Source organism: Delphinapterus leucas, chromosome 12, assembly GCF_059928025.1.
Source record: "Delphinapterus leucas isolate spDelLeu-1000000601 "Yukka" chromosome 12, BTC_Dleu_Yukka2, whole genome shotgun sequence".
Taxonomy (NCBI): Eukaryota; Metazoa; Chordata; class Mammalia; order Artiodactyla; family Monodontidae; genus Delphinapterus; species Delphinapterus leucas.
In genome coordinates, this window is record NC_143140.1 from 75,774,266 (window position 1) to 75,800,924 (window position 26,659).

Genomic DNA, 26,659 nt, shown 5'->3' on the forward strand with positions numbered 1-26,659 from the left:
TTCCATGACCTCTTCCCTGGCAATATCATGCCTTTACATCACTCTCCAAACAAAGCCTACATCTGTGTCTCTAGCCCTGACCTCCCTCATTTCCATCCTGCTGGCTGGATGACTCTATTTCAAACTCAGTATTTCCAAAGCTGAGGTCATTTTTCTTACAAGATGGCCCTTCTTTTCGAATTCTTTATTTCTATCCATAGTTCTACTGTCTTCTCAGTCCCTCAGCATTCTTCTCTCTGTCACCTCCCAAATCCCCCCACATCTAGTCATCTTATTGATTCTTTGACCACAGTTTCTCCCATTTCCTCTTTCCTTTCCATTTCAGGCCTACATCTTCTGCCTTTTAACTAATATCCCACTTTCCATCCTCACCACCATCCATTCATCCCTCCTCAGCTTTGTCACATAAATCTTCCACAGCTCTGTTCAGGTTCTTCCTACTCAGTGTCCTTGATTGCTCCCCTTGTTTGTAGAATAGAGCCCAAATGGTTAGTCTAATACAAAATCTTCTGCATGATCAAACTGCTTTTTTAATCTTATATACTCAACTCCAGATGAACTGAAAGGCAGTAATATGAAACAAAACTCTTATTTTTCAGAATTCCACAATGGTTTGCTTTTCTAACTTCATTTAAAGTAATTTATGGGCATACTTTCCTTTTCTATGCTGGACCCATGTATGGTTTCTCTCAGTATTCCCACAGAGTTACATATGGCAGGTGTTTAATTATTTATTGAATGATTGGTCCTATGGTAGAAACTCAATTCTTGTTTGACCCATACATGTAACAAGTAATTATTGAGAACCTTACTGTGGGTCAGGTACTTTGAGGCATTGGGATATAGTGGGCACAGTCAGTTTTTTTTTTTAATTTGAGTTTATTCTTCATTTAACTTGGAAAACACTACAATAATTGAATATTTAAAAAAAGGCAGTAGCAAGTAGTGAGCATATTATGATTGTAGGCCTTCACTCATTCTCTACTGCATATAAGACGTCAGCAGTGAATGTTCTTCACAGGCCCCATAGAGATCCTGCACTAAGCACCACCCCTGGGGTGATGTTCGTCATCCTCATGTGCTCCTCCATTGTATTGGCTCTGTCTTTTCCTGATTTGGAGCAAAGCCCACCAGTTCTACTTGGTCCATTTCATCCTCTTCTACTTCCTTCCTCTCAGGTAGGAGTTTTTCCGGCAAAGAGATTTATCAAGAGAGAGAAAGCCATTCTCAGGAAAGTTTACCTTAAATTCAATGACTAGGCAACCCTTTTCATGCTGTCCATGATAAAATGGCATGCCTTCATTTAGCACATACATGGCCTTACATTCTAGTAGCCGTCTTAAAAGATGTTACCATTGGATTACTTATGACTTCATACTAGGGTATCAACTTTGTACTTAAGTCTAAAGCTAAGCTATCAGGCAGTTAGTTTAAGAATATATTAAATATTAAATAATTATACTCTAGTTGCCTGAAGCATATGGAATTTATCTGTTCAGTGAAGTGAGAAGTCTAGGTTAGGAGAAGAAAATGGGTGAGTTTTACAAAGGATCTTCCTAATAGAAGGAAGTAGTTGGAGAGGGGAAAAGAGAGTGAGGATATCAAGCTATTGAGGTCTCCTCCAGTTAATCATTTCTTCTCGGGCAGGCAATTCTGTGAAATTAACATAATGTGCTCTTGGATCCTATACAGATGGCAATCAGGAATTATTTCCCTGTGAAGTCTGTGGAAGACGCTTTGCAGCAGATGTTCTGGTAAACATAAAGACATTTTGTAGATGTGTTTCATTGGAGTTAAATGAACTGTCAAGTCAGTGAGGAGGCCACAGTGGCAAAGATTAAAGACAGATGTGGAGGGAAAGCAAGGGGAGAAAAGTACATAACCTATGGCTGGCAGGCCCAGAGGACACTTAAGCAGATCAGTGCTGCCCCATTCAAAAGGGAACTTAATAAACATGGTCCTCTTACTAAAAGGAAGCCAGATGAAAGTATCTTGGCACAGCTGATTGTCTCTTGAGAGGTTTTGGCTCTTTCGCCTTTTCTATAAGCATCAAAAATTCAAATTTTAAGGCCAAAGCACCAGGGAAATTAGCTAGTCAAGAGGAATGAACATTGAATTTGGAGCATCTGGAAACTTGGCTTTTAGCCTCAAATTTGTCACTAATTCTGACAAGTCCTTTAACCTCCCTCTGTTTCCTGCTTTGCCACGTATAAAGACAGAACTCTCTAGTTTGAGGGGTTTTATGTAATTTGAACAAAATGGATGTAAGGCTTGTTCCAAGACCTAATTGTTAATTAGATTCAAGCTAACTGCATGTCAGGTCCCCGGATTGATGCCTATAAAGTTGAATAAAAGCTTGATTTATTTCAAAATTAGGGAAACAGGTAGTAGGCCCCCCATATTATGAAGGAGTTCCCAAGAAAAACGATTTAAAACAAAAATCTAAGATGATAATGAACTGTTGGGACATTTAGGTCAAAGAGACTTGTTTTGAACTTAAAAAATTTGGACTATAAACCTGACTACATTTGGGGCAAAAGACTACCAAATGAGGTTGTAGGTTTTATTTCTGTGGGGAATTTAAAAGTGAAATATCTGTTCTAGTTAACCGCAGCTAGAGTTTGCTGGATCTAGAAGGGGAACTCACAGGGCCTGTTGTATCCCAACAATCCACTAGGGAGCTTGCCTTTGCTAACCCAGGACTGCACCCCATGAGAATGGATTTGAGACCTAGAAGGTACCGTTTGAAGAGGGATCACTAAATGCCAAGTATTCTTGGGTCCTCTTGAGTTTTACTTCATTGACCCATTTCTAGGCTACTAAGAGCATTTGATCAAGTGGTCTGCTCTCTCTCTCTCTCTCCTTCAGTTTAAAGTGGTATGGCTTGTTCGTAGCCAGGTGCAGTGATTTTCATGGAGCCTGTATTTTTTGGGTCTGGACAAAGCAACTGTCTAAGTGATAGCTATTATGAGCTACATGACCACCAAGGAAGAGGACTTAAGAGTGGAAGGCAAAGATCCTGGCATAATCCCATAGTGGTGCAGTGCAGACTTTATAAAAATGGTACACAGGCAAAGCTCTGCGTGCTGGCTCCCTGGTTTTTTTTTTACCAGAAATGCTGAGTACTTACAGGTCTACTGCCTGGAGTAGTTTTCTCTGCCGCTTGTCTTAGTTTTCTCTGCCGATTGTCTTATAAGTATTGTAATATTTTAAAATTTAATATTATAAGCTTAGATTTGTTCTAAAATAAATGACTTCATGAATGTGAAATGTTTGGACACACTAAGGGAAAATGTCTTCATAACTTAAATGGAATTGGTGTATTTTTCATTCGTGGTATGGTTGTCCCAGTTGTTTCTTGCAGATGTTCTCAAATATTTCTTTGAAACCTCTCCACTCCTTTTCAGGGGTTAAGTGGTTTGATTTGCTGTGTGTAGAAAAGTAACCCAGTTAAACTCAATTTTGAAATGTTGAGTGGTAAGAAGAGTTTTTCTGAGAAGGTTCCACTGGTAAGAAGCTAAGTTTCCCCTTGCTGTATGCAAAGAGTTCCTTCAAAATGATGGGAAAACAATGTTAAGGTTATTGGGACTCAATTCCTGGATGACGTGCTTTTGGAATTTAAGAGCAGTGAAGGCAGGAAACAGAATAGAAGAAATAAGAAAAGTTCCTTGGCTTCAGTGAGTACCTAGCCGAATATCAGAAATAATTTATTTCAACTTAAACTAGAAAGTTTGCCTTTTCAACATTATTTAATGCTTGGAACTATTCATTGAGCCCAAGTGATAGAGTTAAATATGTAAGACCAAATTTTAAGTAAGTTTCTTTAGCTGAAGAGGCCTTTTATTGACCTTGCCCAAACACAGTATCTCGTTATGTGTAACATGGGTGAAGAGAGCCAGATGGATTTGCTCTGCTGTGATTTGAGAGTTAGAGAATGAACTTGGCTCTGAAGGTGCAACCCAGTCACTGCAGCAGGGGCTGCTTGAGTACACTGAGGCATTACGAACTTTGTGATTGTACATGTTAAAAATTTTAATCCCCACTCCTTCTTTTCTAGGAAAGGCATGGACCAATACGTAGAAAACTGTTCAACAAAAAGCGTAAACCTTTCAATTCCTTAAAACAAAGATTACAGGGCACTGACATTCCCACTGTGTGGAAGGCTCCTCAATCCAAGGTACTATCGATATCTTCCTTGCTGTTCTTGATTATCTCCTTCAGTACATTAAAGCCTTTTTCTGGCTCTCTGGTTTCATTTTTGCTTGATAATGCAGTGTAATGTCATGTAAGTATAATCCACCTTTACTGTTTTCTTTTTAATCATGCACACTTAGATTTCCAAATGTATTTCAGATACTTTCCAGATGTGGCAAAAAAAATCTCGTTTATATTTTCATTAGAGTAGCATTAAATCCAGCAATTAACTTGGAAGACAGTCATTTTTAATCTTACATTTAAGTCTTCCTTTAAAGTTTTGTAATTTCTTTGTTTTCCTGATTGTTATTTTGTGTTTTCCCTCACTATTGTGACTTGCAAATTTTATTACTGTATTTTCCAAACCTCTTTTGATACTTTTGGAAAACAAATTCTCTTTTTTCTCCAAATTTCACAGTTCTGTTTCTTGTAAGTTCAAATCCTAGCTTTAAAAAAAATTATAATGGTGAGATATATAGTCTAGGTTAGTATACGTTTTATTTTTTTATAGCCTCAACCCATGAGAAAATCTAACTGGAGACAACAACATAAAGACTTCATTACTGCGATTCCATCAGCAAAGCAGTGTACACTAGCCATTAAAGAAGGCCGGCCTCTCCCACCTCCATCCCCTCCGTCCATCAGCCTAGATGTGTGTCCAGTTTGGTTTGCTTTTGACATATTACTCTTAACCAATTGAGGCTATGCTTGATTTTTGGCCTAGTCATTATGCCTTCCTCCTATAAACTCTAAAATTAACAATAGTAATTAAATTATATAAAAGTAAATTTATCATAAAATTTATGTTATCATATTCTTTTCAATTCTGTGTAAAGATTCTGTGTTTCCTTCTGACTCTACCTCAACATGAGTGCACCACTGTACCCAGTGTCATGGCATTACAGAACTCCAGGGGATGCCCCTCACATCCTGGTTTATGAGAACGGAGCTGGGCAGAGCAGTTTAAGCAGTTCTGTAATAGCTCCATAGCATCAAATACCCACAGCTCTTTTAATTTTTTGAGATAAAAATATAAAATCACCATTTTAACCATTTCAAGTTGTACAGTTAGTGGCCCACAGCTTTTTTACCCTAAGCTTTTTATTTTGAACATTTTCAAATATACAGAAAAGAGGAAGGAATGGTACAATGATCACTCATATACCTTCCACTTAAATTTGACAATTTGGACATTATTGTCATATTTTTTATCTCTCTCTTTTTTTTGTGAGGGGGCACAAATATTTAAAAGTAAGTTTTAAACATCATCACACTTTACCCATAACTATTTCACCATGCATTTCTTAAGTACATTTTTCTGCATAACCACAATACTATTATCACACTAAATATATGAAGTCATATTTTCCCAGTTACCTTAAGAATGTCTTTTGAAGCTCTCTCCTCACCGCTCAGCCACAATCCAGGATTCAGTCAAGGTTCATGCATTGTCTTTCGTTGTCTCTTTAGTCCCTTTTAATCCTGCACAATACCCCTGCCAGGCCACTTATCTTTTAGAATGTCTCATATTCTGGATTTGTCTGCTTTTTAAGTCATATTAATTAACATTTAACTTGTTTCCCCATCCCCTGTCTTTTTGTAAATTAGAAATTAGGTCCAGAGGCATGATTAGATTAATGTTAACACGAATCCCTTATCAGGTATAGGATTTTCAGATATTTTCTCTCATTCTGTGGACTGTCTTTTCACTCTCTTGATGGTACCTTTGATGCCCAAAAGTAATTTGATGAAGTCCAATTTACCTATTTTTTTGTTTGTTGCCTAGCTTTTGATGTCAAATACTCCAGTATCTTGAAGTCTTTCCCCTGTGTTTTTTATTCTAACAGTTTTTATAGTTTTAGCTCTTATATTTAGATATTTGATCCAAGTAATTTTTGAATGTGGTATAAAGTAAGATCATTGGAAGTTGGATATCTAGTTTTACATGTGGTACCTTTCTCAGCACTATTTGTTGAAAAGACTGTACCTTCCCCATTGAAAGGTCTTGGCACACTTATCAAAAGTCAATTGACTATATATATGAAGGCTTATTTCTAGGCTCTTTATTGTATTCCATTTTTCTATATGTCTATCCTTATACCAGTAGCACACTGTTTTGATTACTATAGCTTTGTAGTATGTTTTGAAATCAGGAAGTGGAGAGTATTTTAAGATTATTTTGGCTATTTAGAAACTTTAAGATTCCATATGAATTTTTAGGATGGGTTTATTTTTCTATTTCTGAAAATGCCATTGAGTTTTGATAGGGATTGCATTAAATCTGTACATCACTTTGGGCGTAGTTGTCATCTTAACAATATTGTCTTCCAGTCCGTGAACATGGAATGTCTTTCCATTCATTTACGTCCTCTTTAATTTCTTTCAGCAGTGCTTTGTAGTTTTCAGTGTATGAGTCTTTTGCCTCTTTGGTTAAATTTATTTCTAAGTACTTTATTCTTTTGATGTTATTGTAAATGGAATTGTTGACTTTCTTTTCAGATTGTTAGTGTATAGACGTACAGGCAATTTTTGTGAGTTGATTTTGTCCTGCAATTTTGCTGAATTTTGCTTATTAGCTCTAACAGTTGGTTTCTGGTGTGGAATCTTTAGGGTTTTCTACATATTTGATTATGTCATTTGTGAACAGAGATAATTTTACCTATTCCTCTCCTATTTGTATGCCTTTTATTTCTTTTTTGTGTCTAAACCTTCTGGCTAGAACTTCCAATATCATGTTAAATAGCACTGGTGAAAGCAGACATCCTTGTCTTGCTTTCCATTGAGTATAATGTTAGCTGAGGGTTATAAATGACTTTTTAAAGTGTAAGTAATAACATGGGTATTATAACATTTGGAAGTGATATGTATGAAAATAATAGGATACGGTTGAGTGAGCAAAATGAATGTATATTGTTGAAAGGTTCTTATGGTATACATGAATAGGTATAGCATTGTTTGAAGATAGAGTATTATATCATAAAGATCCCTATTAATAAGCCCTAGAGTAAACATTCAAAAATATTGATGTATAGCTAATAAGACAATACATAGACTGGAGATAAAATGGAAAAAAATTCAATCTAAAAAAAGACAGGAAAAGAGGAAAAAAGGAACAAAGACCTGGTAGGATAAAAACAAATAGCAAGATGATAGATTTAAACCTAACCATATGGACAATTGCATATAAATGACCTAAACACTTAGGATAAAGTACAGAGATTGTCAAACTGAATAATAAAGCAAGGTCCAATTATATGCTTTCCACAAGAAACACACCTTAAATATAAAGACACAAATAAGCAAGCTAGGCAGGTGACAAAATGAGGTGAGCCAGGTGGGCCTAGAGAGGCTACACCCTCCCTAAGGGACAGCTGCTCCTGCCTCAGCACACGGCTACCTCAAAGGAACGCACACCCAAGGTTGCTGGGTCTGATTTCTCAAAGGATGGCAGGAATGCAGACTTCCTTATTTATAAATATCAGAAACTCAATTTTTTAGAAACTTCAGGTTTCAGTCTCTGAGTTTACTTGGAGAGGTGGGGACAACTAGGACGCAACTCAAGGGGGATTGGTGGGAACTCTCTGTGTCTTGATCTGGGCTGGTTTCACGGGTGTGCACAGTTTGTGAGTATTTCATGGAGCCGTACACTTATGATTTGTGCTTGTCCTCTGGATAAAAAGAGAAATAAATACCAGCAATGTCTGAACAGTTGTAGACTGACATGTTAAAAGCACAGGAAAAGATAGATATGCATTCAAATAATCATAAAACTGGAGTAGCTAATACTAATATCAGGAAAAGTAAACTTCAGGGCAAGTATTATTAACAGAGATAATAATTAAAAAGATATATTCATCAAGAAGACCTATCAGTCTGAAATGCTTGTAACATTTTGACCCAGTTGACATCTATAGCTATAGTGTGATACACAGCAACAGCAGAATATAATTGTTATCAAGTACACATGTAACGTTCAATCAAGATAGGCCATGTGCAGGACCACAAAGTGGGTCTTAATAAATCTAAAAGGACTGAAATCATACTATGTTATTTGACCACAACAGAATTAAATTAGAAATTAATGATGAAAATATATCTAGAAAACTCCTGAATATTTGGAAATAAATCATTTCTAAATACCCCATGGATCTAAGAAGAAAGAACAAGAAAAATTAGAAAATATTTTGAACTGAATGGTAATGAAAACATACCAAAATTTGTGGGATTCAGCTAAAGCAGTGCTTAGAGGGAAGTTTATAGCTTTAAATGCTTATATTAGAAAAGAAAAAAGGTTTAAATCAATTGCCTTAAACTTCCTCTTTGAAAAGTTAGAAAAAGGGCTTCCCTGGTGGCGCAGTGGTTAAGAATCTGCCTGCCAATGCAGGGGACACGGGTTCAAGCCCTGGTCCGGGAAGATCCTACGTGCAGTGGGGCAACTGGGCCTGTGTGCCACGGCTACTGAGCCTGCGCTCTAGAGCCCGTGTGCTACAACTACTGAAGAGCCCATGCTCCACAACAAGAGAAGCCACCGCAACGAGAAGCCCACGCACCACGACACAGAGTAGCCCCCGCTCACGACAACTAGAGAAAGCCCGCGCGCAGCAACGAAGACCCAATACAGCCAAAAATAAATAAATAAATTTATTTTTTTAAAAAAAGAAGAACAAATTACACCTAAATTAAGTAGAAGGAAGAAAATAGTAAATGTAATTCATCATATTAACAAAATATTTTTTAAAGCATGTGATCATCTCAGTAGCTACAGGAAAAAAGCCTGTGAGAAAATGTAATACCCATACATGTTTAAAAAAGAAAACTCTTAGAAAGGTAGAAATAGAAGGGAACTTCCTTTTAATAAAGGACATCTCTGAAAAATCTACAGCTAATATCACACTTAACGGTGAAAAGCTGAACAGTTTCCCACTGAATTTAAGAAAAAAGCAAGGATGTCCTTTCTGACCACTTCTAGTTAACACTATACTGGACATAGTACCCAGTGTAATAAGAAAAAATTATATATTTTATACACACACATACATACACATAAATTTAAAGGTTGGAGAGGAGGAAGTAAAACTATCCTTATTCACAGACAACATGATCATGAATGAGTAAATGTAGAAAATCTTACGAAACTACAAAAAAAGCTACTGAAATTAAAAGTTCCTTTAACAAGCTTTCAGGTTATAAGGTCAATATACACAAGTGAATTGTATTTCTATATACTAGACATAAACAACTGAAAAAATGAAATGAAAAATGCCATTACAATCATGTAAAAAACATGAAATACTTAGGCATATGTTTAACAAAATATGTGTAAGACTTTTAAAATGAAAACCACAACACATTGCTTAGAGGAATTAAAGAGGACTAAAATAGATGGAGAGATTTACCATTTTCATGGTTTGGAAGACTCATGCATTGTGTTATGATGTCAGTTCTCCCCAGATTGATCTATGGACTCGATGTAGTTCCAGTGAAGATCCCTGCAAGTTTTCTTTGCCAAGTAGGAATTGACCAGCTGATTCTAAAATTACACAGAAATTCAAAGGATCTTGAATAGCCAGGATAGTTTTGAAAAAAGAATAAAATTGGAGGACTTACACTACCTGATGTCAAGACTTACTATAATGTTACAGTAACCGTGGAAATTTGGTATTAATATATCAGTTGAACAGAAAAGAGAATCTAAATATTGATCTCCAGATCTCCCAATCTGGGCAGTTGATTTTTAACAAAAGTAATTCAACATGGGAAAGGATAGTCTTATACTATACACAAAAATGAATTCAAAATGAATCATTGACCTATAAAGTGCTACAACTATAAGATTTCTAGAAAAACCAAACATCTTTGATCTAAGAGTCAACAAAGATTTTTTAAGCAGGACACAAAATGCAGCAACAGGTTTTTAAAAAGGAAGTTGATAAATTGGGCTTCACGAAAATTAAAAACATTAGTTTTGAGAGACACCATTAGGAAAATGCAAAGGCAAGGTACAGGATAAGAAAATATTTATAATGTATCTGATGAAAGTCAAATATCAAAAATATATAAAGAAGTCTTATAACTCAATAATAAGACAACCCAATAAGGAAAAGGCAAGAGATGTATTTGAACAGAACATCACAAAATAATGGTCATTAAGCATGTGAAAAGATACTCAACATCATTTTCATCAGGGAAATGTAAATTAAAACCACAGTGAGGGGACTTCGCTGGTGGCGCAGTGGTTGAGAGTCCGCCTGCCAATGCAGGCGACACGGGTTTGTGCCCCGGTCCGGGAAGATCCCACATGCCGCGGAGGGCTGGGCCCGTGATCCATGGCCACTGAGCCTGTGTGTCCAGAGCCTGTGCTCTGCAACGGGAGAGGCCACAACAGTGAGAGGCCCACGTACCGCAAAAAAAAAAAAAAAAAAACCACAGTGAGATACCACTACGCACCCACTTGAATGGCTAAAATAAAAAACTGACAATACAAGTGATGGTTAAGATATGGAACAACCGGAACGCTCATACGCTGCAGCTGCTGCTGGGAGTCTAAAATGGTACAGCCACTTTGGTGTTTTCTTAAGTTAAACATACACTTACCTATACAGTGATTCCACTCCTAGCTGTTTGTGCAAAAAATGGAAAACATGTCCTTAAAAAAGACTTACATATTAATGTTTATAGCAGCTCCATTTAAGTAGCATAAACTGAACATGACCATCAACAAGTGGATGGATAAACAAACTGTGGAATATTTACAAAATGGAATACAACTGAACAGTAAGAAGAAAGTGCAACTATACATGCAGCACACCATGGATGCTGTCTTGTAGTAAGATATAGAAGAGGTAAAACTTATCTTTAATGACAGGAAAATAGATCTTTGGTTGCTTGAGTCTGGGTTTGGGGAAATTATTGACTGAAAAGAGGCATGAAGGAACTTTTGGAGGTAATAGACTTGTTTCATATTTTAATTGGGGTGGTTACACAAATGTATGTATTTGTCAAAACTTTTCAAACTGTACACTTAAAATAGGTGCATTTTAATGCACATAACTTTTTCCTCAAAGTTCATTCTAAAAAGTGTAAAAAGGGAATTCTCTGGTGTTCCAGTGGTTAGGACTCCACACTTAAACTGTCGAGGGCGCGGGTTCGATCCCTAGTTGGGGAACTAAGATCTGAGATCCCGCAAGCCAAGTGTTACAGCCAAAAAAATAAATAAATAAAATAAAAAGTAAAACAAACAAAACCAAAGTGTAATACTATAAAAATCATCCGTAAAATAAATCATCTGAACTTCAGTGCCAGAAAATACTCTTAATAATTGCTTCATTTTTGCTAGGTGCTTATGAAAATTAACTTGAAATCATGTGTTGTCTTAAGATGTTCCATAGAAAGATCTATGGCTGTGATTTTGATAATACTTTAGCAGCAAGCTTTGTATAATAAAAGCATCTTTTATGAGAACTACTTCATTTTAATAGCAGAAGCTGCAGGGTTGATGGCTACCTTCTAGTTCTTTAGTTGAATAGTGAAACCATGTCAGATGGTCTGCTGTGTGAATTTCTCTAATTTCCACATTGGATTTAAAATGTGGGGATTATTGTTTCTTTAAAATAAATAATTCCCTTTGTGTACAGGCCTCATCAAGTGTACAGTTTATTTTTCTGCCCTTTACATTTTTATGCTGAAATACAGTTTTATAATTAAATTCTTCCCTATGCCCTTATTATAATTTTATGCACCAAGCAAAATGATTACCTCCAATAGCACATTTTCATTACTATTCAATTATTTTGATTGTGCAGGGATTTTATATTAGCCCATATATTCTCCAGCTTAAATACTTAGAAAATTTATACAGTATTACTAGTATTATTAATCATATGGCCTAGTATGTATGAGTTTGCAAGTAATTTCCATTTTTTTTCCAGCATGATTCCTTATTTCATGGCTCAGTTTTTGTGACGTGCATATATTTATTCTAATTCTTACTGACTTAAGTAAGTTTGCCAATCATTCAACTTTCCAGGATTATGTGACAGTTTATGAGGGCAGTGATATAGAATATTTACAATTGGGATTTTCAGTGGTCCTGGGACATTTGGTCCACGTTTCACAGGGCTATGTAGACATGGGTACTCAACAAAGTGCTTGCATTTTTAAATGATGCTTGTTTTTCTACTTTAATCTTTTATGAGATATGGAATAAGACATTAAAAATCATTATCAGGAATCCCTTGGTGGTCCAGTGGTTAAGACTCCAAGCTTCCACTGCAGGGGGCACGGGTTCTATCCCTGGTCAGGGAACTAGGATCCCGCATGCTGCACGGTGTGGCAAAAAATAATTAATAAATTAATTAGTTATAAATCATTATCTATTGAAATAGATAGCACATAGTGATTTTTATGACATCATTATTGATAGAGGAAGAGGTGACTCAGATTGAGACGAGGGTCGAACATGTAGCTCAGTCATGCTGTGTTCAAATTATTGTTGCAAGAAAAGAGTTTTTGCATTCTCAGTATATTTGATGTTCTCTTCCTCTGCCCCTTAAGTCTGGGCTTTGTGTTCCTCCTGTGGACTCCTGGAGGACCTAGTGCTTCCTCCTTTCAAAACTTATTCCCCGGAGTGGTAATTGTCTGCTTCTTCACCTAGGCCTCTAGTCGTCTCTAAGATCTTTGTCAGCAGGGAAATACTACACTTCAACTTGGTTTCCACCACAGTGCATATAGTGCCAAACACACAGAAGGGCACAATGAATGAATGAACAAGTGGGATTAAGGAAGCAACACAGTCACTGCCATCATCACTGTCTTTGCCCAAACTGAGTCTGGTTTATGGTAGCAGCATTTCTGATATAAACCTTGACTTTTCAGCCGGTAAAACTAAAGAAATAACCCCTGAACCACGAACCCAGTTCTAGATGTTTTTCTACACCATCGTAAATGAGTTCTGCATGATAATGGCACTTTCTAGTTTAGTTTTCATAAGCAGTTTCTTTCCTGTTTGATATTTGGAACACAACCTGGCTGGGCCTGTTTCCTTATAGTTACAGCATGTTCTACCCACCCACTGTACCAGGCCCTACTGTGGATTATCATAGTTAACTTTCATAACAACTCAATGATACAGGTGATATGTAGGTACTGGGGAAACTGAAGCTTAAGGAGGTTCAGAAACGTGCCCAAGTTCACACACATAGGTGAAGAGCTCAGGCTCAAAACCAGCCAGGCAGGCTGCAGAGCCTTCACCATTTCTATTTTATTTTATTTTGTTCTATTTTATTTTGTCCTGTTCTATTTTGTTCAAGGAATTTGTCACCATGGGAAAATTTTGTTTCTGTATTAGAATGCTTAGTCCTTGATTACAGAGACATTGTATCCCCAAGTTGCTTGGAGCATAATAGGTGTTCAGTAAGTATGGAATTAATGATGAAGTAATGCCTTCCAGAGTGTGCAATAAACTGTTAGGTTAAGTGCTAACCGTTTCTTTCATTCCAATTTCTTACATATTCCAATTCTTTCATTTTATGAGTATTCATTTTAGGAAATGATTTGTTCAAGTAGAAAACTCCCCAAACTGCTTTAAAAGATGTCTTCAAAAAACTCTTAACTTTGAAGACATCACTGCCTTAAATACCCATTCACACATGTAGGAATTTTGACTCTATACTAAACCAAACTTCCACACAGAGTTTAAGGTGGTGCCGTCTCAGGTCCTTCCTGGGGAGAGAGGTAGTTATTCTCTTACGTTGCACATATCCACTTTGTCATCCTTCCAGGCGCCTAAAGCAAAACAAAACAACACGACCCCCATGGTCCCCCTTGCTTTGGAGGAGGAGGCTCCAACCTGGTTTTGGAACATGTGAGCATCTCCACGTTCTGAGAAGACCTTAGATCTTTCTCACTTCTCCTTTTTCCCACTGTCTAGTAATTGCAAATGAGACCAATGGGTATTCCCCAGAACCTCAGAGGACCCTGTGCCCTCAGGGCTGCCAGAGAGGTTCTAACACAGGAAGCTCTTCCCTTTTCTGTTTTTGAACCCTCACCTGCTCCCTTTTCCTAACCCCCTTTCTGAACATATCAGTTGCCTCCTCACTTAGGAGTTCAGTGGGAAAATCTGGCCACTGCAGAAGGACTGTGTCATTGGTTTCAAATGCCATCCCCCAAACCCACATTTTGAAACATCTTACTCCCTCTGTAGCTCCATAACTTTTGTATAAACTTCTGCCCCACTCAGTACCACAACTGGGGCTTTTGAATCTTCTGTGCTCTTCAGTCATCAATATCAATATTCTGTGATTCTGGGACTCCTTTCTTTACATAATCGTTCACTAAATAATTCATTTAATTGGGAAGTTCCGAAGTATATATAATTAATCTATTTTCTAAGAAAGCAACATAGCATGTAAACATTTTAAGGGAACACTTTTAACTGAAATAAGTGTATAGGTAGAAAAAATTTACCAAACCTTGTCCTTTATTTGAGCCCTTGCATGTCTCCCCCTCTGGAATAGCCTGTCTCAAACCAGAGTTTGGTACCTCTCTTTCATGTTGGAGCAGAGTTCATATTCTGTTTACTTCATTTCATATAGTCCCTTCCAGAGTTGTTTTTGAAATGTTAATTGCTTTTTTGTTGTTATCTTTACATTCAGATTATATTCGGTGTCCATATTGTATGAGGAGATTTAATGAAACTGCAGCCAGTCAACACATTAATTTCTGCAAGGATCAGTCTTCTCGCCGAGTCTTTTATCCAGCCCAGACAGCAGCCAAATTGGCAACCAGGGCACAGGTGAATATCTCTCCCCAAGTGCTGGCTCTTGTGCCCTTACATGCCTGGGGAAAGCAGGTAGAATTTGCTAGGGAACCTAAATTACCCATCCTGAGAAGTGTGAGGATCGAGATAGCCAATTACTGTCACTCATCTTCATGGGACTTGGCTTCTTTTTGAGGGGTGCTTCCCAGCTAACAGCACCTTTGGGTGTTGTAGAAAAAAATTTTCTACAGTGTTTGAAGCTTCTTAGGTTGAAGACTTAGATGTATAAGTAGTGCTTCTGTAGTATTACGGTAAAATTCTAACCAATGGTGGTTATCAGCCTTAACCACCTCAAAAAGACTCTTGAACCTGAGGTGAAACTGGCCTAAGTGGGGGAAGCCGTCACAAGGGAGGCCTTGTCCTACAGGGCATGTGTTTGCTCTGTGGAGAGGGGTCTTCACCCTATTCAAAGCCAGAGTCAGCAATTGAAGGTAAATGGATAAAACAGCTGTTATAAATAGGTACAAATAAGTAAAATAACACTGGATCAGGAAGACAATATATTTATAAAAACAACACTGGGGAGAGCAGACAGCTCCATACACATCAAAGGTGCCGGGGACATAGCTTACAGCATACCATGAGAACCATTAGTTTCATAAACATGGCTTAGATACCAAGAAAAGATTAAATTGTTCTGAATACTTAACAGTATGAAGCATGTTTAGAAAGATTTCCATGATATCCAATATGTAATAGGGATGGGACCCTCTCTAACGATAGCACACCCCACGGACTATGGACCTGAGCTCTAGCTCAGCATATACTAGACAGTTGCTGGATATCTGTGCTGAAGCAGCCACTGTGCCAAGTGCTGGTTGACCAAGGATTTGTGACTTGGAGGAGGAGGTGGCCTTGGAAACAGTGCAGTAGGAAGGTGTAGTGGTTGGCATATGCAGGAGCGAGATGGAGGCAGAGGCCACTTGTGATTCAGCAGAGGCTTCAAAGAGAAGCAGATACTTTCTGCAAAATAGCAGATGGGTTTACCAGTCTAGATTTGAAGTTGGGAAGGACACTGTGCACAAAGTGTCCAGCTCGTGGCCTGAGGAGCCCACCACGTGGAGCAAAGCCTAGAGTGCCTGTGGCTGAGTGACGGGATGGGACAGTCCAGGTGAGCGTCAGAGCCACAAGGGCTTTAAGCCAGGCTGGCTCAGAGAGGAGGAAAAAGGGGATTAAGTGAATAGGTGCCCTAAATCTGAGGCCAGCCAGCCTGAGGGCCTGGAAGCAGGAATTGAAAGTTCCCTGGAACCCAGGAAGTCCTCCTGTCCATCTTTCCATCTTGTCTCTTCTTCCCGCTCTGCTGCTGCTTTCTCTTCTCCCTGCAGACTGACCTTCTCAGCTTTTCTGTCCAACCATCCGTCACTGGCCTCATTCTATATGCAGTGTAAACTGGTCACATAGTGCAGACTGGAGTGACATGGAATTGGTTTTTTAGAAAGATCACCCTTGCAGTTAGTGTTCAAGATGGTTTGGCGAGAGACCAGTTAGAAGCCACAACAACAGGAAAAGAAAATGAGGGCTCAGAGTAAGAAGACTAATGGGGTGTGTGTGTGGGTGTGTGTGTGGAGGAGCAGGTAGATTTAAGAAATAATTGTTGGGATGGAGAAGCTGATCGAATATAAGGTAAAAGAGGATCAGGGTTGGCAGAAAGGTTTTTAGCTCCAGAGCCTGGCCGATAATACGACACATCTAGATAAAGGAACACAGGAGGCAGGAGATAGGTGTGTTGGTGGGGCAGGCAAGGTGGTTATGATAAATATAGTTGTAGAGATTCAGTCTTTACACCTGAAATATCATGGGAAGCAGTGCAATGTAGAAAGAGCCCAGATTTTTCAGTCAGTAGTCAGGGTTTGACTTTCAGTTTTATATTATCTACAGGTAAACTTGGAAAAGTTACTTCAATTCTTTGAGGCTCACTTTAACGTGTGTCTTGCCGAGCTGTTGGGAGGATTGTAGGTAATACCAGTACAGTGCCTTGCACACAGGGTGCCCTGGCCTTTTCCTCTTTCCACATTGCCCCGCCCTCCTTCCCCTCTCATGGTCTTTTCCTATAGTGGGATAGGCCCCACAATTTGGTGGGGAATATGACTGCTTTGGGCTTGACTTCAACTTAGTTTTGGAAAAAGGACAACTCTATACTTCCTAAAGCAGTAAAGAGTGCATTATGTTTCTTCGAACGATTCTTCTAACCAGTCCACAAAGTTAGTGGGCGTCAGTGGGCCCAAGGGGAGCAGAGGGAAGCAGCGGACGGAAGTGCTTTTTATTCCTGAAGAAGGCCAGCTGGCTGTCCTGAGTGCAACCAGTGACTTGGCCCTGTTCCTCTCCTTGTTTTCCAGAGCTAAGTGGTGATTGGGAACACAGAAGAAAAATTGCTTGCTTTCTGAATTGCTTGCTTTCTGAGTAAACTCGCTGTAGAGTGTATTTGAACAGCAGCGCTGTTTCCCTTATGCCAGCTTCACCACTCTGGGGCCCTGCCTAATAGTGGAGCTTATTCAGAAGGAGAACAAAAAGGGAGGTGTTGTTTCAGTTTTGAAGGGCTGTTAACAGCACAGCTGAAATGTGTTTCTATTTTAAACATAATCAAGTATAAAAATGTGTTATACCCTTAACCAAAAGAGACCAGTATGGGCCTCTGAAAATAGCTTTCTTTGTTTGGCTGGGGATGAACTGCCTGCTATAGCCTCCTAGCTCTCCTTGCCCAAGTGAGGATTCTCACTTGGAGGAACAGGTTATCTTTATACTGGAGTTGCCATGGAGATGTTGAGGGATCAGTAGCGAGGTAAAAAGGAGTATACAAAGGAGCTCCCAAGGAACCTTTTGGTCCTTCTTCTGTATTACTGTGACTGTTCTGCTACTGCTGCTCAGCAGGGAGGGGAGTGGCATGGAGATGTTGGAATTCCATGTTTAAAACACTTGCTGCCTGCCAGTGTCTGTTTTTCTTCTCTGTTCATGTATTTAAAAACAAAATCATCTTCAAGTGTAATGAAAAACTAAAATGTTCCATAACTATCCTTATTGACATTAAGTGATTTCTTATGTCTCCATACAACTAATTTTACAGGATTAACATATCACCACTCCACCAAGGGCTTGATTATGGAATGAAAGCTCTAAAACCCCAGACATGGTTTTGAGCCCCAGAAGGGAGGACAGGAATCAGGCTACTAAGGTACAGGGTGTGCGTGTCCCCCTCCTCTGGGTGTCGCAGGTCCCAGACATGACTCCATCCTGCTGCTGGTGAAGGGGAGACAGCTTTACATCCTGTGTGCTACCTGAGGTTACAGAACTCTTCCCCTCTGCCCCCTCTCTCTCTGTCTCTCTCTCTCTGTCTCTATGTCTTTCTGTCTCTTTCTCTGTCTCTGTCTCTGTGTCTTTCTGTCTCTCTCTCTCTCTGTAGGGTAGGGTTCAGATGAGTCCAAAAAGAGGAACGACTGTAACCAGTGCTGTGGGAGCTCTGCTGCAGAACAGGGCCCTGGAGGCCAGTGTGGTCCCAACCAGGCCAGGTGAGTTGGAGTGAGCATCTCAACTATCGAATGACAGAGTCAGAGGGGGCCACTGTTGGCTTTGGGATTTGCTGGCAGTCAGCAAAAGCTATGACATCTAAAGTTGCTTTGGGATATAAAGATATGTGGGTTTGTTTGAGGTTAAAACTTATTTGCCAAGAAAGGATATTTCCTAATTTACCAGGATTAGACAACTCTGAAAATGTACAAAGTTAGATCTGATTACAACAGCGGGGTCTAGAACCAATGTTCTCTGGTCTGGTAAAATTAAAAAGAGATTAAAGTTAGGAGATGGCACTGTGCCAGGTTTTGTGTTGAGAATAAGGGAAGAAAATGAAATCACTGTCTCAGAGAGATGTCCATACTCCCATGTTCATTACAGCATTTTTCAAATAGCCAAGATATAGAAACAACTGACGTGTCCGTTGATGGATGAATGGATAAAGATGGGGTATATATTATTCAGCAATAAAAAGAAAAGGAAGGGCTTCCCTGGTGGCGCAGTGGTTGGGGGTCCGCCTGCCGATGCAGGGGACGCGGGTTCGTGCCCCGGTCCAGGAGGATCCCACATACCGCGGAGCGGCTGGGGCCGTGGGCGCTGGGCCTGCGCGTCCGGAGCCTGTGCTCCGTGATGGGAGAGGCCACAGTGGTGGGAGGCCTGCGTACCACAAAAAAAAAAAAAAAAAAAAAAAAAAGGAAATCCCTCCATTTTCGACAACATGGATAAACCTGGAGGGCATTATGCTGAGTGAAATAAGAGAGAAGGAGGACAAATACTGTATGCCCTCACTTACGTGTGGAACCTTAAAAAGTTAAACTCGTAAAAATGGAGAATAGAATGGTGGTTGCCATGGGTGGAGGGTAGGGTGGGAGAAATGGGGAGATGTTGGTCAAAGGGTACAAACTTCCGGTAATAAGATGAATAAGTTCTGAGGATCTAATGTACAGCATGGTGACTCTAGTTAACAGTACTGTATTATATACTTAAAAACTGCTAAGAGAGTAGATCTTAAACGTTCTCACCACATACACACAAAAGTAACTATGTGAGGTGATGGGTGTGTTAACTAATCTTATTGTGGTAATCATTCTGCCATATATACGTGTATCAATCATCATATTGTACACCTTAAACTTATACATTATATTCAATTAGATCTCAGTAAGGCTGGAAAAAAAGAAAAAAGGGAAGAATTTCCTTCCTAGAATGAAATAATTTCTTCAAGTAACTGAAAAGGTATGACCACCATTATAGTACTTACTATATGCTTGACCCATTTAATGTTCGCAATAATCCTCCAAATGTTTTAATCTATGGAAAGGGAAACTGAGGCACACAGCTGGTAAACAGCAGAGCTGGATTAGATATCTACTGTGCTTTCTCTCTTCATTGAGCTGCATTAGTAATAATGCGCATTCTTCTTTATGATCAGCATGTACTATGAAGGCAATATGAATTAATTCATGATCATATTGGCCCATCTGGTCACAAGTCTTATTTTGAAGGTATTAATCAGAACCAGAATAAGAAGTGCCAATTTCACAGTCAAAGTAATAATAGCACTGGAAATTTTTATCATTAGTTTTTAAATTCCTCATGAGTTGCTTATCATGGGCTTAAAAATTGAATTGATATTTTAAAAATTTCCCCACAGCCATCTAAACTCCAATCATTAGTTTTTTCCTGATCTGCAGAAACTTAACAATGGGGTAGGTTTTAGTTTTCACTTAGAAAAAAATTAATTCAAATTATATATGTGTTCTTTTGGTAAAACTTCCACTAACAAGCTTTTTTCTAAAGTGTAACAATTAGTGTCCTTCAGAAAAGACAATTTCTTTCTACTATAGCTTCTTTTCGTATTTTTTCAACGAATATATTATAATGCTTCCCTTCCAGTGAAAAACATCCTTTTGATTTTGAGGTTGAAGCTTATTTGCCAAGAGGGAATATTTCTTAATTCATCGGGATTAGACAACTCCGACAGTGTGCCAAGTCAAATTGAGTACAGCCTCGGAGTCCAGGACTTTCATTCCCCACTTTAGTAAACCTGGAAAGAGACTGGGAATCGGGGGAGACAGGCGTAGTGTTGAAAATAGGGGAAGAGTTTCCTTCTGTGAACTAAATAATTTCTTTAAAGCAGCAGCAAGGCACCAGTGGAACGGTCCTGAATTAGGGCTTAGCAGTCCCGTGTCCCCGTATGTGGCATTAAGCGGGACGCTACAAAGACAACAATTTGATACACTAGGAAACAGAGGAGTAGGCCAGCAGATCTAAGCAAAACGGTATTACATTTGTTCTTGACTAGTTAGCCGTGGTTATAACTACTGTGATGTTGCCAAGTAAAAGGCAGAGTCCAGCAGGGCCCGCACTAGGTTCTGTACCACCACCTGACCTCGCCGTCCACTGTCTCTCAGTCCAGCTGCAGCAGCCTGTGTTGCTCCTGCTCACTCCCGGCTCAGGGCCTTTGCACTGGCTGCCCTCTCTGCTGAAAGCCAAAGCCCTCCCTCCCTCCCTCCCTCCCTCCCTCCCTCCCTCCCTCCCTCCCTCCAGTTCTCTGCTGAGAGTCCTCTTTCCCGTGTGCCTCACCCCCAGCCTCTGTACTTAGAAGTGATCAAGGCCTCCATAATTCTCTTTGTCGTTTTTCAAGATGGCATTTATCATCATCTGATTTCATTACAGGTTTGTTTATCTCCTCCTTGTCCCCCCACCCCCAGATAAAGGGATGTAAGGTTCAAGAAGGCAGGGATCTCTCTGGTCTATTTTGTATTGTGCTGCTGTATCCCTAGCTGTTAGAATTGTTCACGGCAGTTATGAAGTGCTCAGTAAATACTTTTTGAATGAAATATGTTGGAGAAAAGTGGGTATCTTGAGTCTATAATTTCTCACTTAGATTACTGGCATATGATAGAATTGTCCTGTTAATTAGCTTTAAGAGGTAGCTTTTTGTTTTATTTCAGGCTTAAGATGCTTTTTCAATTTAATTCTTTCCTGTGGCCTCACCTGTTTACATTTAAAATTAAAATTGTCAGGGTTGGTGTGCCTTTAAATTAGGCACATTTCATTCGGAGCCATTCTGGGGAGGAAGCAGAAGTGTACTGAGGGGAGGTTAATTTTCAAAACTCTTCAAGGCTTGGAGAAAAGCACTGAGTCCCTCTCGCTAATGTAAACAGGCCCTTGTGTGAATCAGATTCACATCTGCTGGCCGTTGTTTTTGTTCTGGTCAGTATTAATCTATTTGTAATATGGGGGCCTTTTAAAAATTGTTGTTGGTCTTGCTATTTCTACATTGACAGTCGATAGTTAAGCTACTTGGTGTCCCTCGCCTTCCACATAAATTCTTTACTGTCTTCATCTAGCTGGTAGTTAGCCCTCTAAAACTCTGGCTATCATTCTTCAACTCTCTTGAGTAAAATAAGCATTTAGAATCTCTCATTTAATAACATTTTGTTCTGAATTCACCGTCAGGGGAAATGTGTGTCAGGCACAATCCTTATCCATCCCAGAGTCTTCTAAGAAGTTTTGTATGTAGAGGAAAATCTCTGCCCAAGAGAACATGTGACGTTACATGAAGTTGATACACAGCTGCCATGGATGTTTAAAAGGATTCATTCACTCAGCACCTAGTTATTGTGTATGGTTGTTTCTTACACCCATGGATTCTTTAAAAAGTCTAGGGGGAGAGGCAGTCAGTAATTATTAATATCTAATATTTAACAGTGGGATATAAAAGTCCTAAGGGAATCAAGAGATCAACTTTGCTGAGGAGGCTTTATGGAGGAGGTGACAGTCACAGAGAGGAAGCTTCATAGAGGTAGAAGCATTTGGGATGAGCTTTCAGGATGAGCTACATTTTTTTTTTTTAATTCAGCCTCAGTTTCTTTGTTTTGTTTTTTTTTAAATTTATTTAGTTGTGCTGGGTCTTAGTTGCGGCAGGCGGGCTCCTTAGTTGTGGCTTGCCAGCTCCTTAGTTGCAGCAGGCAGGCTCCTTAGTTGTGGCTCGCTGGCTCCTTAGGTGAGGCACGTGGGCTCCTCAGTGCGGCATGCATGTCTAGTTCCCTGACCAGGGATTGAACCCAGGCCCCCTGCATTGGGAGCGCGGAGTCTTTTTTTTTTCTTACTATTTTTTTTAACATCTTTATTGGAGTATAATTGCTTTACAATGGTGTGTTAGTTTCTGCTGTATAACAAAGTGAATCAGCTATAGATACACATATATCCCCATATCTCCTCCCTCTTGCGTCTCCCTCCCACCCTCCCTATCCCACCCCTCTAGGTGGTCACAAAGCACTGAACTGATCTCCCTGTGCTATGCGGCTGCTTCCCACCAGCTGTTTTACATTTGGTAGTATATATAAATCCATGCCACTCTCTCACTTCGTCCCAGCTTACGCTTCCCTCTCCCCGTGTCCTCAAGTCCATTCTCTACGTCTGCATCTTTATTCCTGTCCTGCCCCTAGGTTCTTCAGAACCATTTTTTTTCTTTAGATTCCATATGTATGTGTTAGCATACAGTATTTATTTTTCTCTTTCTGACTTACTTCACTCTGTATGACAGACTCTAGGTCCATCCACCTCACTACAAATAACAATTTCGTTTCTTTTTATGGCTGAGTAATATTCCATTGTATATATGTGCCACATCTTCTTTATCCGTTTATGGGAGCATGGAGTCTTATCCATTTCACCACCAGGGAAGTCCCAGGATGAGCTAGATTTTGACCAATGGAGAAAAGTTGCAGAAGCAATGAACAAAGATATGGAAATAAGAATGCAGAGGACATACTCTGGAAACAAATGGCCCATTTGGCCAAAGCACGGAGAAGAACTGGGGTTAAAGTTAGAATGGAAGGCTGACACTAGAGCAAGGAGGGCCGTAAATGCTTGGCGAGACGTCCAGACTATGTGATTAACACCGAGGCTGGTGTCACATCCCCAGGCACGCGCATCTATGTAAGTTAGACTATTATGATGACTTAGAAACTTCTTGGTTCTAGACACTTTTAGTCTGCAAAAATGTCTCTTGAGAAAGAGCACTTTTTTTTAGTTGCCATGTAAGAAATTAATGCTTACTGTAGAAGATATTGGAAAATGGTATAAAGAAATGGTATAAATGGTGTAAAGAAAGTAAAAGATGTCCATAATTCCACACCCTGTTAACATTGATATCTCTTTTCATTTTTTCTCTTTATACTCCTTTTTTGTTTTCCTTTTATCAAAGCTAGGATCATAGTCTGTGTACACTTCCTGACTTTTTTTCACTAACAAACTTTGAACATTTCCCTATGGCAAAGAGTTTCTTTAAAAACATGGTATCATATCACAAAAATACAATGTAACTTGTTTATCTGTTTTCCTGATTGAATAGGTAGGTTGTTTCTACTTTTTTGCTGTACTGAATATCCCTTCTTCATGGACAGTAGCCCATGCTTAATTGTACACTCTTCTAAGCTCTTCATATATTAATCTTCATTAATCCTCATTTAATCCTCAAAGTAACACAGGGGAGTAGACATATTATTCATATCCCTAGTTTACAGGTGAGGAAAAGCAACTTGCACAAGTAATTTTTAATAGGAAATGGTAGAGCCAAGCAAATCTTTATCTACTTTGGGAAAACTCGGTCAAAAAATATAAAGATTAAGGAGATAATTATATAAACATATTTATTATTATATATTACATTATTTAGTACATATTATATACTATTATATATTACTTAGTAGGTATATGTTAGGAAATTGTTTTAGAAAAAAGGTGTGACTCTTCCTTCATTCTCACGAAGATTCTGATGTTCAGATGGGAACTGAGTTTATAGCCTAGGCAGCAAGTATCTACATGGCTATTTTCTCAAGGGTTTTGATATAAGAGTGACAGATTTACAGGGAAGGTACCTCTGGGCAGCAGCTTCTCCAGCGCCTTTATACAGAGAGACAAAGATCACTGTGAAAATGTAGTTCTGGGTTCTAGAGCTGCATTGCTTCATATATTTAGTGAATTGCCTATAAAGCTTTGTTGGTGTAGGTTCTGCTTTGGTTTCTGGAGCCAGTGGGTTTGATCAGGTTAAGCATCTTCCCTGCACTAGCCTCCCCTCCTTACCTAACCTAATTGCATAGCAAATGTAATGAGTTTTGAAGGGTCAGTTGCTGATTCCTTGGAAAAAATAAAACTTGGAGATCTTTGGGTAATACGAACACTGAGTTCTTTCTATCCTGTGTTCTTTGATATTGATTCACAATTTCCTTGGGTTGTTTGGTTATTCCCCCTTTGTAAAACACTGATTAGATAGAAAGGAGGCCTCTAGGACAGAGAGCACTAATTCTTTTTTTTTTTTTTTTAATGATTTCCTTGAGAATCCCGTCCCATACCATGTGGTCCTTTAAAACAGACTATGGTATGGTATGCCTATATCCATAAACTCCTACATCTCCGTATGTAGCAGTGCTGCTGGACACGAAGGAAAAGAGTCCTGTTTGGGGATTGAGTCCATCACTGTGTAAATAACGCCAGGGAGGGAAGGCATCTCATGCTTCCATAAGGCTTATCAAACCCTTTCTAGCATGAAAGCAGGCAAAGAATTGTGAAGACATGAAATACTCAGGACATATTTTGAAAGCCAGGGCAGTAGTGGGGAGAGGTGTTGAGGGTCAGCTTGTATAATTTATTTATTTTTGCTATGTTGGGTCTGAGTTTCTGTGCGAGGGCTTCCTCTAGTTGTGGCAAGCGGGGGCCACTCTTCATCGCGGTGCGCGAGCCTTTCACTATCGCGGCCTCTCTTGTTGTGGAGCACAGGCTCCAGACGCGCAGGCTCAATAGTTGTGGCTCACGGGCCCAGCTGCTCCACCGCATGTGGGATCCTCCCAGACCAGGGCTCGAACCCGTGTCCCCTGCATTAGCAGGCAGATTCTCAACCACTGTGCCACCAGGGAAGCCCAAGGGTCAGCTTGTATAAATGGTGGCCCACTGAGGTGGTGGTCCAAAGGGCCCATCCATAGGCAAGTGAAGGCCTAGGGGTAGAGGAGAGAGGGCTCCTGAGACAGTTTCTGTTTTCCTTATTATTTGGCCCAGGATGGGGACTGAGAACTTGTCTATAGCTACAAAACTAAACAAAACAAAAGAAGAATAGAGATTTTTGAATCCAGTGTGAGGATTTCGTAATCATTCCTTTTTTCTGTTGTTGCTAATGTTTGCTTTTACATAATAACAAATCTGTTTATGTCTGCAAAGGATTAGCAGTGGACCCTGCTTCTGGAGCAAAACTCAGACAAGGATTTACTAAATCTAAAAAAAGATTAACTCCTAGAGGCCAGGTAAGAAAAAAAAAAATTAACCTCTAATCCAGGTGTTGCCGATCATCCAATGGGCAAGACAGTTACTGAGCCTTTAAAAGAATGAATCCATAGCAGGCCAATCAAAGAGGAATTTGGGCAAATCCTGATTTGTGTTACTAAAATGTATGTTCTTGAAATGTACTCTTTTGTTAAACATATAGTTTGAAATGACATTCAGTTTTTGTTTCTTGGATTTAACAGGAAAGGGGAATGATTTTTCATTTTGACCTGGAAGGTTACTGCCCTGTCCCTTTTTCCAAACAAGGACAGTTCCCTGAGATTGACACTCAATAGGACTGCTATGAAGTTGGAGACTTTTTGATATGTGAATTGTTAAAACAATTAAAATTTTAAGAGGCCTATATTACTTAACATTCTCAATGTGGAAACAACGAAGTTCTAAAGTAAATACCTTTTCTTTCTGCTTTCAGACTGGCTCCCTAAGAGTCCTCAGCCTGGATGGCTGTGTACCCAGGAAAGCCACCTAAGGGGAAGGATGGGGAGGCATCTATTTACATGCCCGTGATTTCTCTTGAGACATCATGTAGAACAAGTAAAAACTAGCTTCAAATTTTCTTATCTACTCCCTTCAAAATTTTCCCCCCAAGTCGTTAAACAACACGTCAACCTGTATGATAATGCTTGATTTAAAGATTCATTTGAAGCTTTTTTTTTTAAGTGGACATTTAATAAGCTTTTAAAGAAAATGTTGCTTTGATATTAGAAACTTTTAGTGAAACAGTCTTTGGTGTACTAACACTATTGCTTTCTAGGAAAATCATTTTTTACCTAGCTTTATTCTATATAATAGCTGTGA

At 39.2% G+C, this 26,659-nt stretch overlaps 1 protein-coding gene across 1 annotated transcript in view; it reads left to right on the top strand.

The window, feature by feature from the left end:
- Window positions 1-1,530: 1,530 nt before the first annotated feature.
- ZC2HC1B (zinc finger C2HC-type containing 1B) overlaps window positions 1,531-26,659 on the top strand; it is a 28,542-nt gene continuing 3,413 nt past the window's right edge. Inside the window, exons 1-7 of the mRNA XM_089921678.1 lie at window positions 1,531-1,534; window positions 1,693-1,754; window positions 4,058-4,177; window positions 4,706-4,841; window positions 14,844-14,986; window positions 18,408-18,513; window positions 25,739-25,821. Of these exons, the coding sequence (XP_089777804.1) occupies window positions 1,531-1,534; window positions 1,693-1,754; window positions 4,058-4,177; window positions 4,706-4,841; window positions 14,844-14,986; window positions 18,408-18,513; window positions 25,739-25,821 (654 nt within the window). The remainder of the gene's footprint in view (window positions 1,535-1,692; window positions 1,755-4,057; window positions 4,178-4,705; window positions 4,842-14,843; window positions 14,987-18,407; window positions 18,514-25,738; window positions 25,822-26,659) is intronic.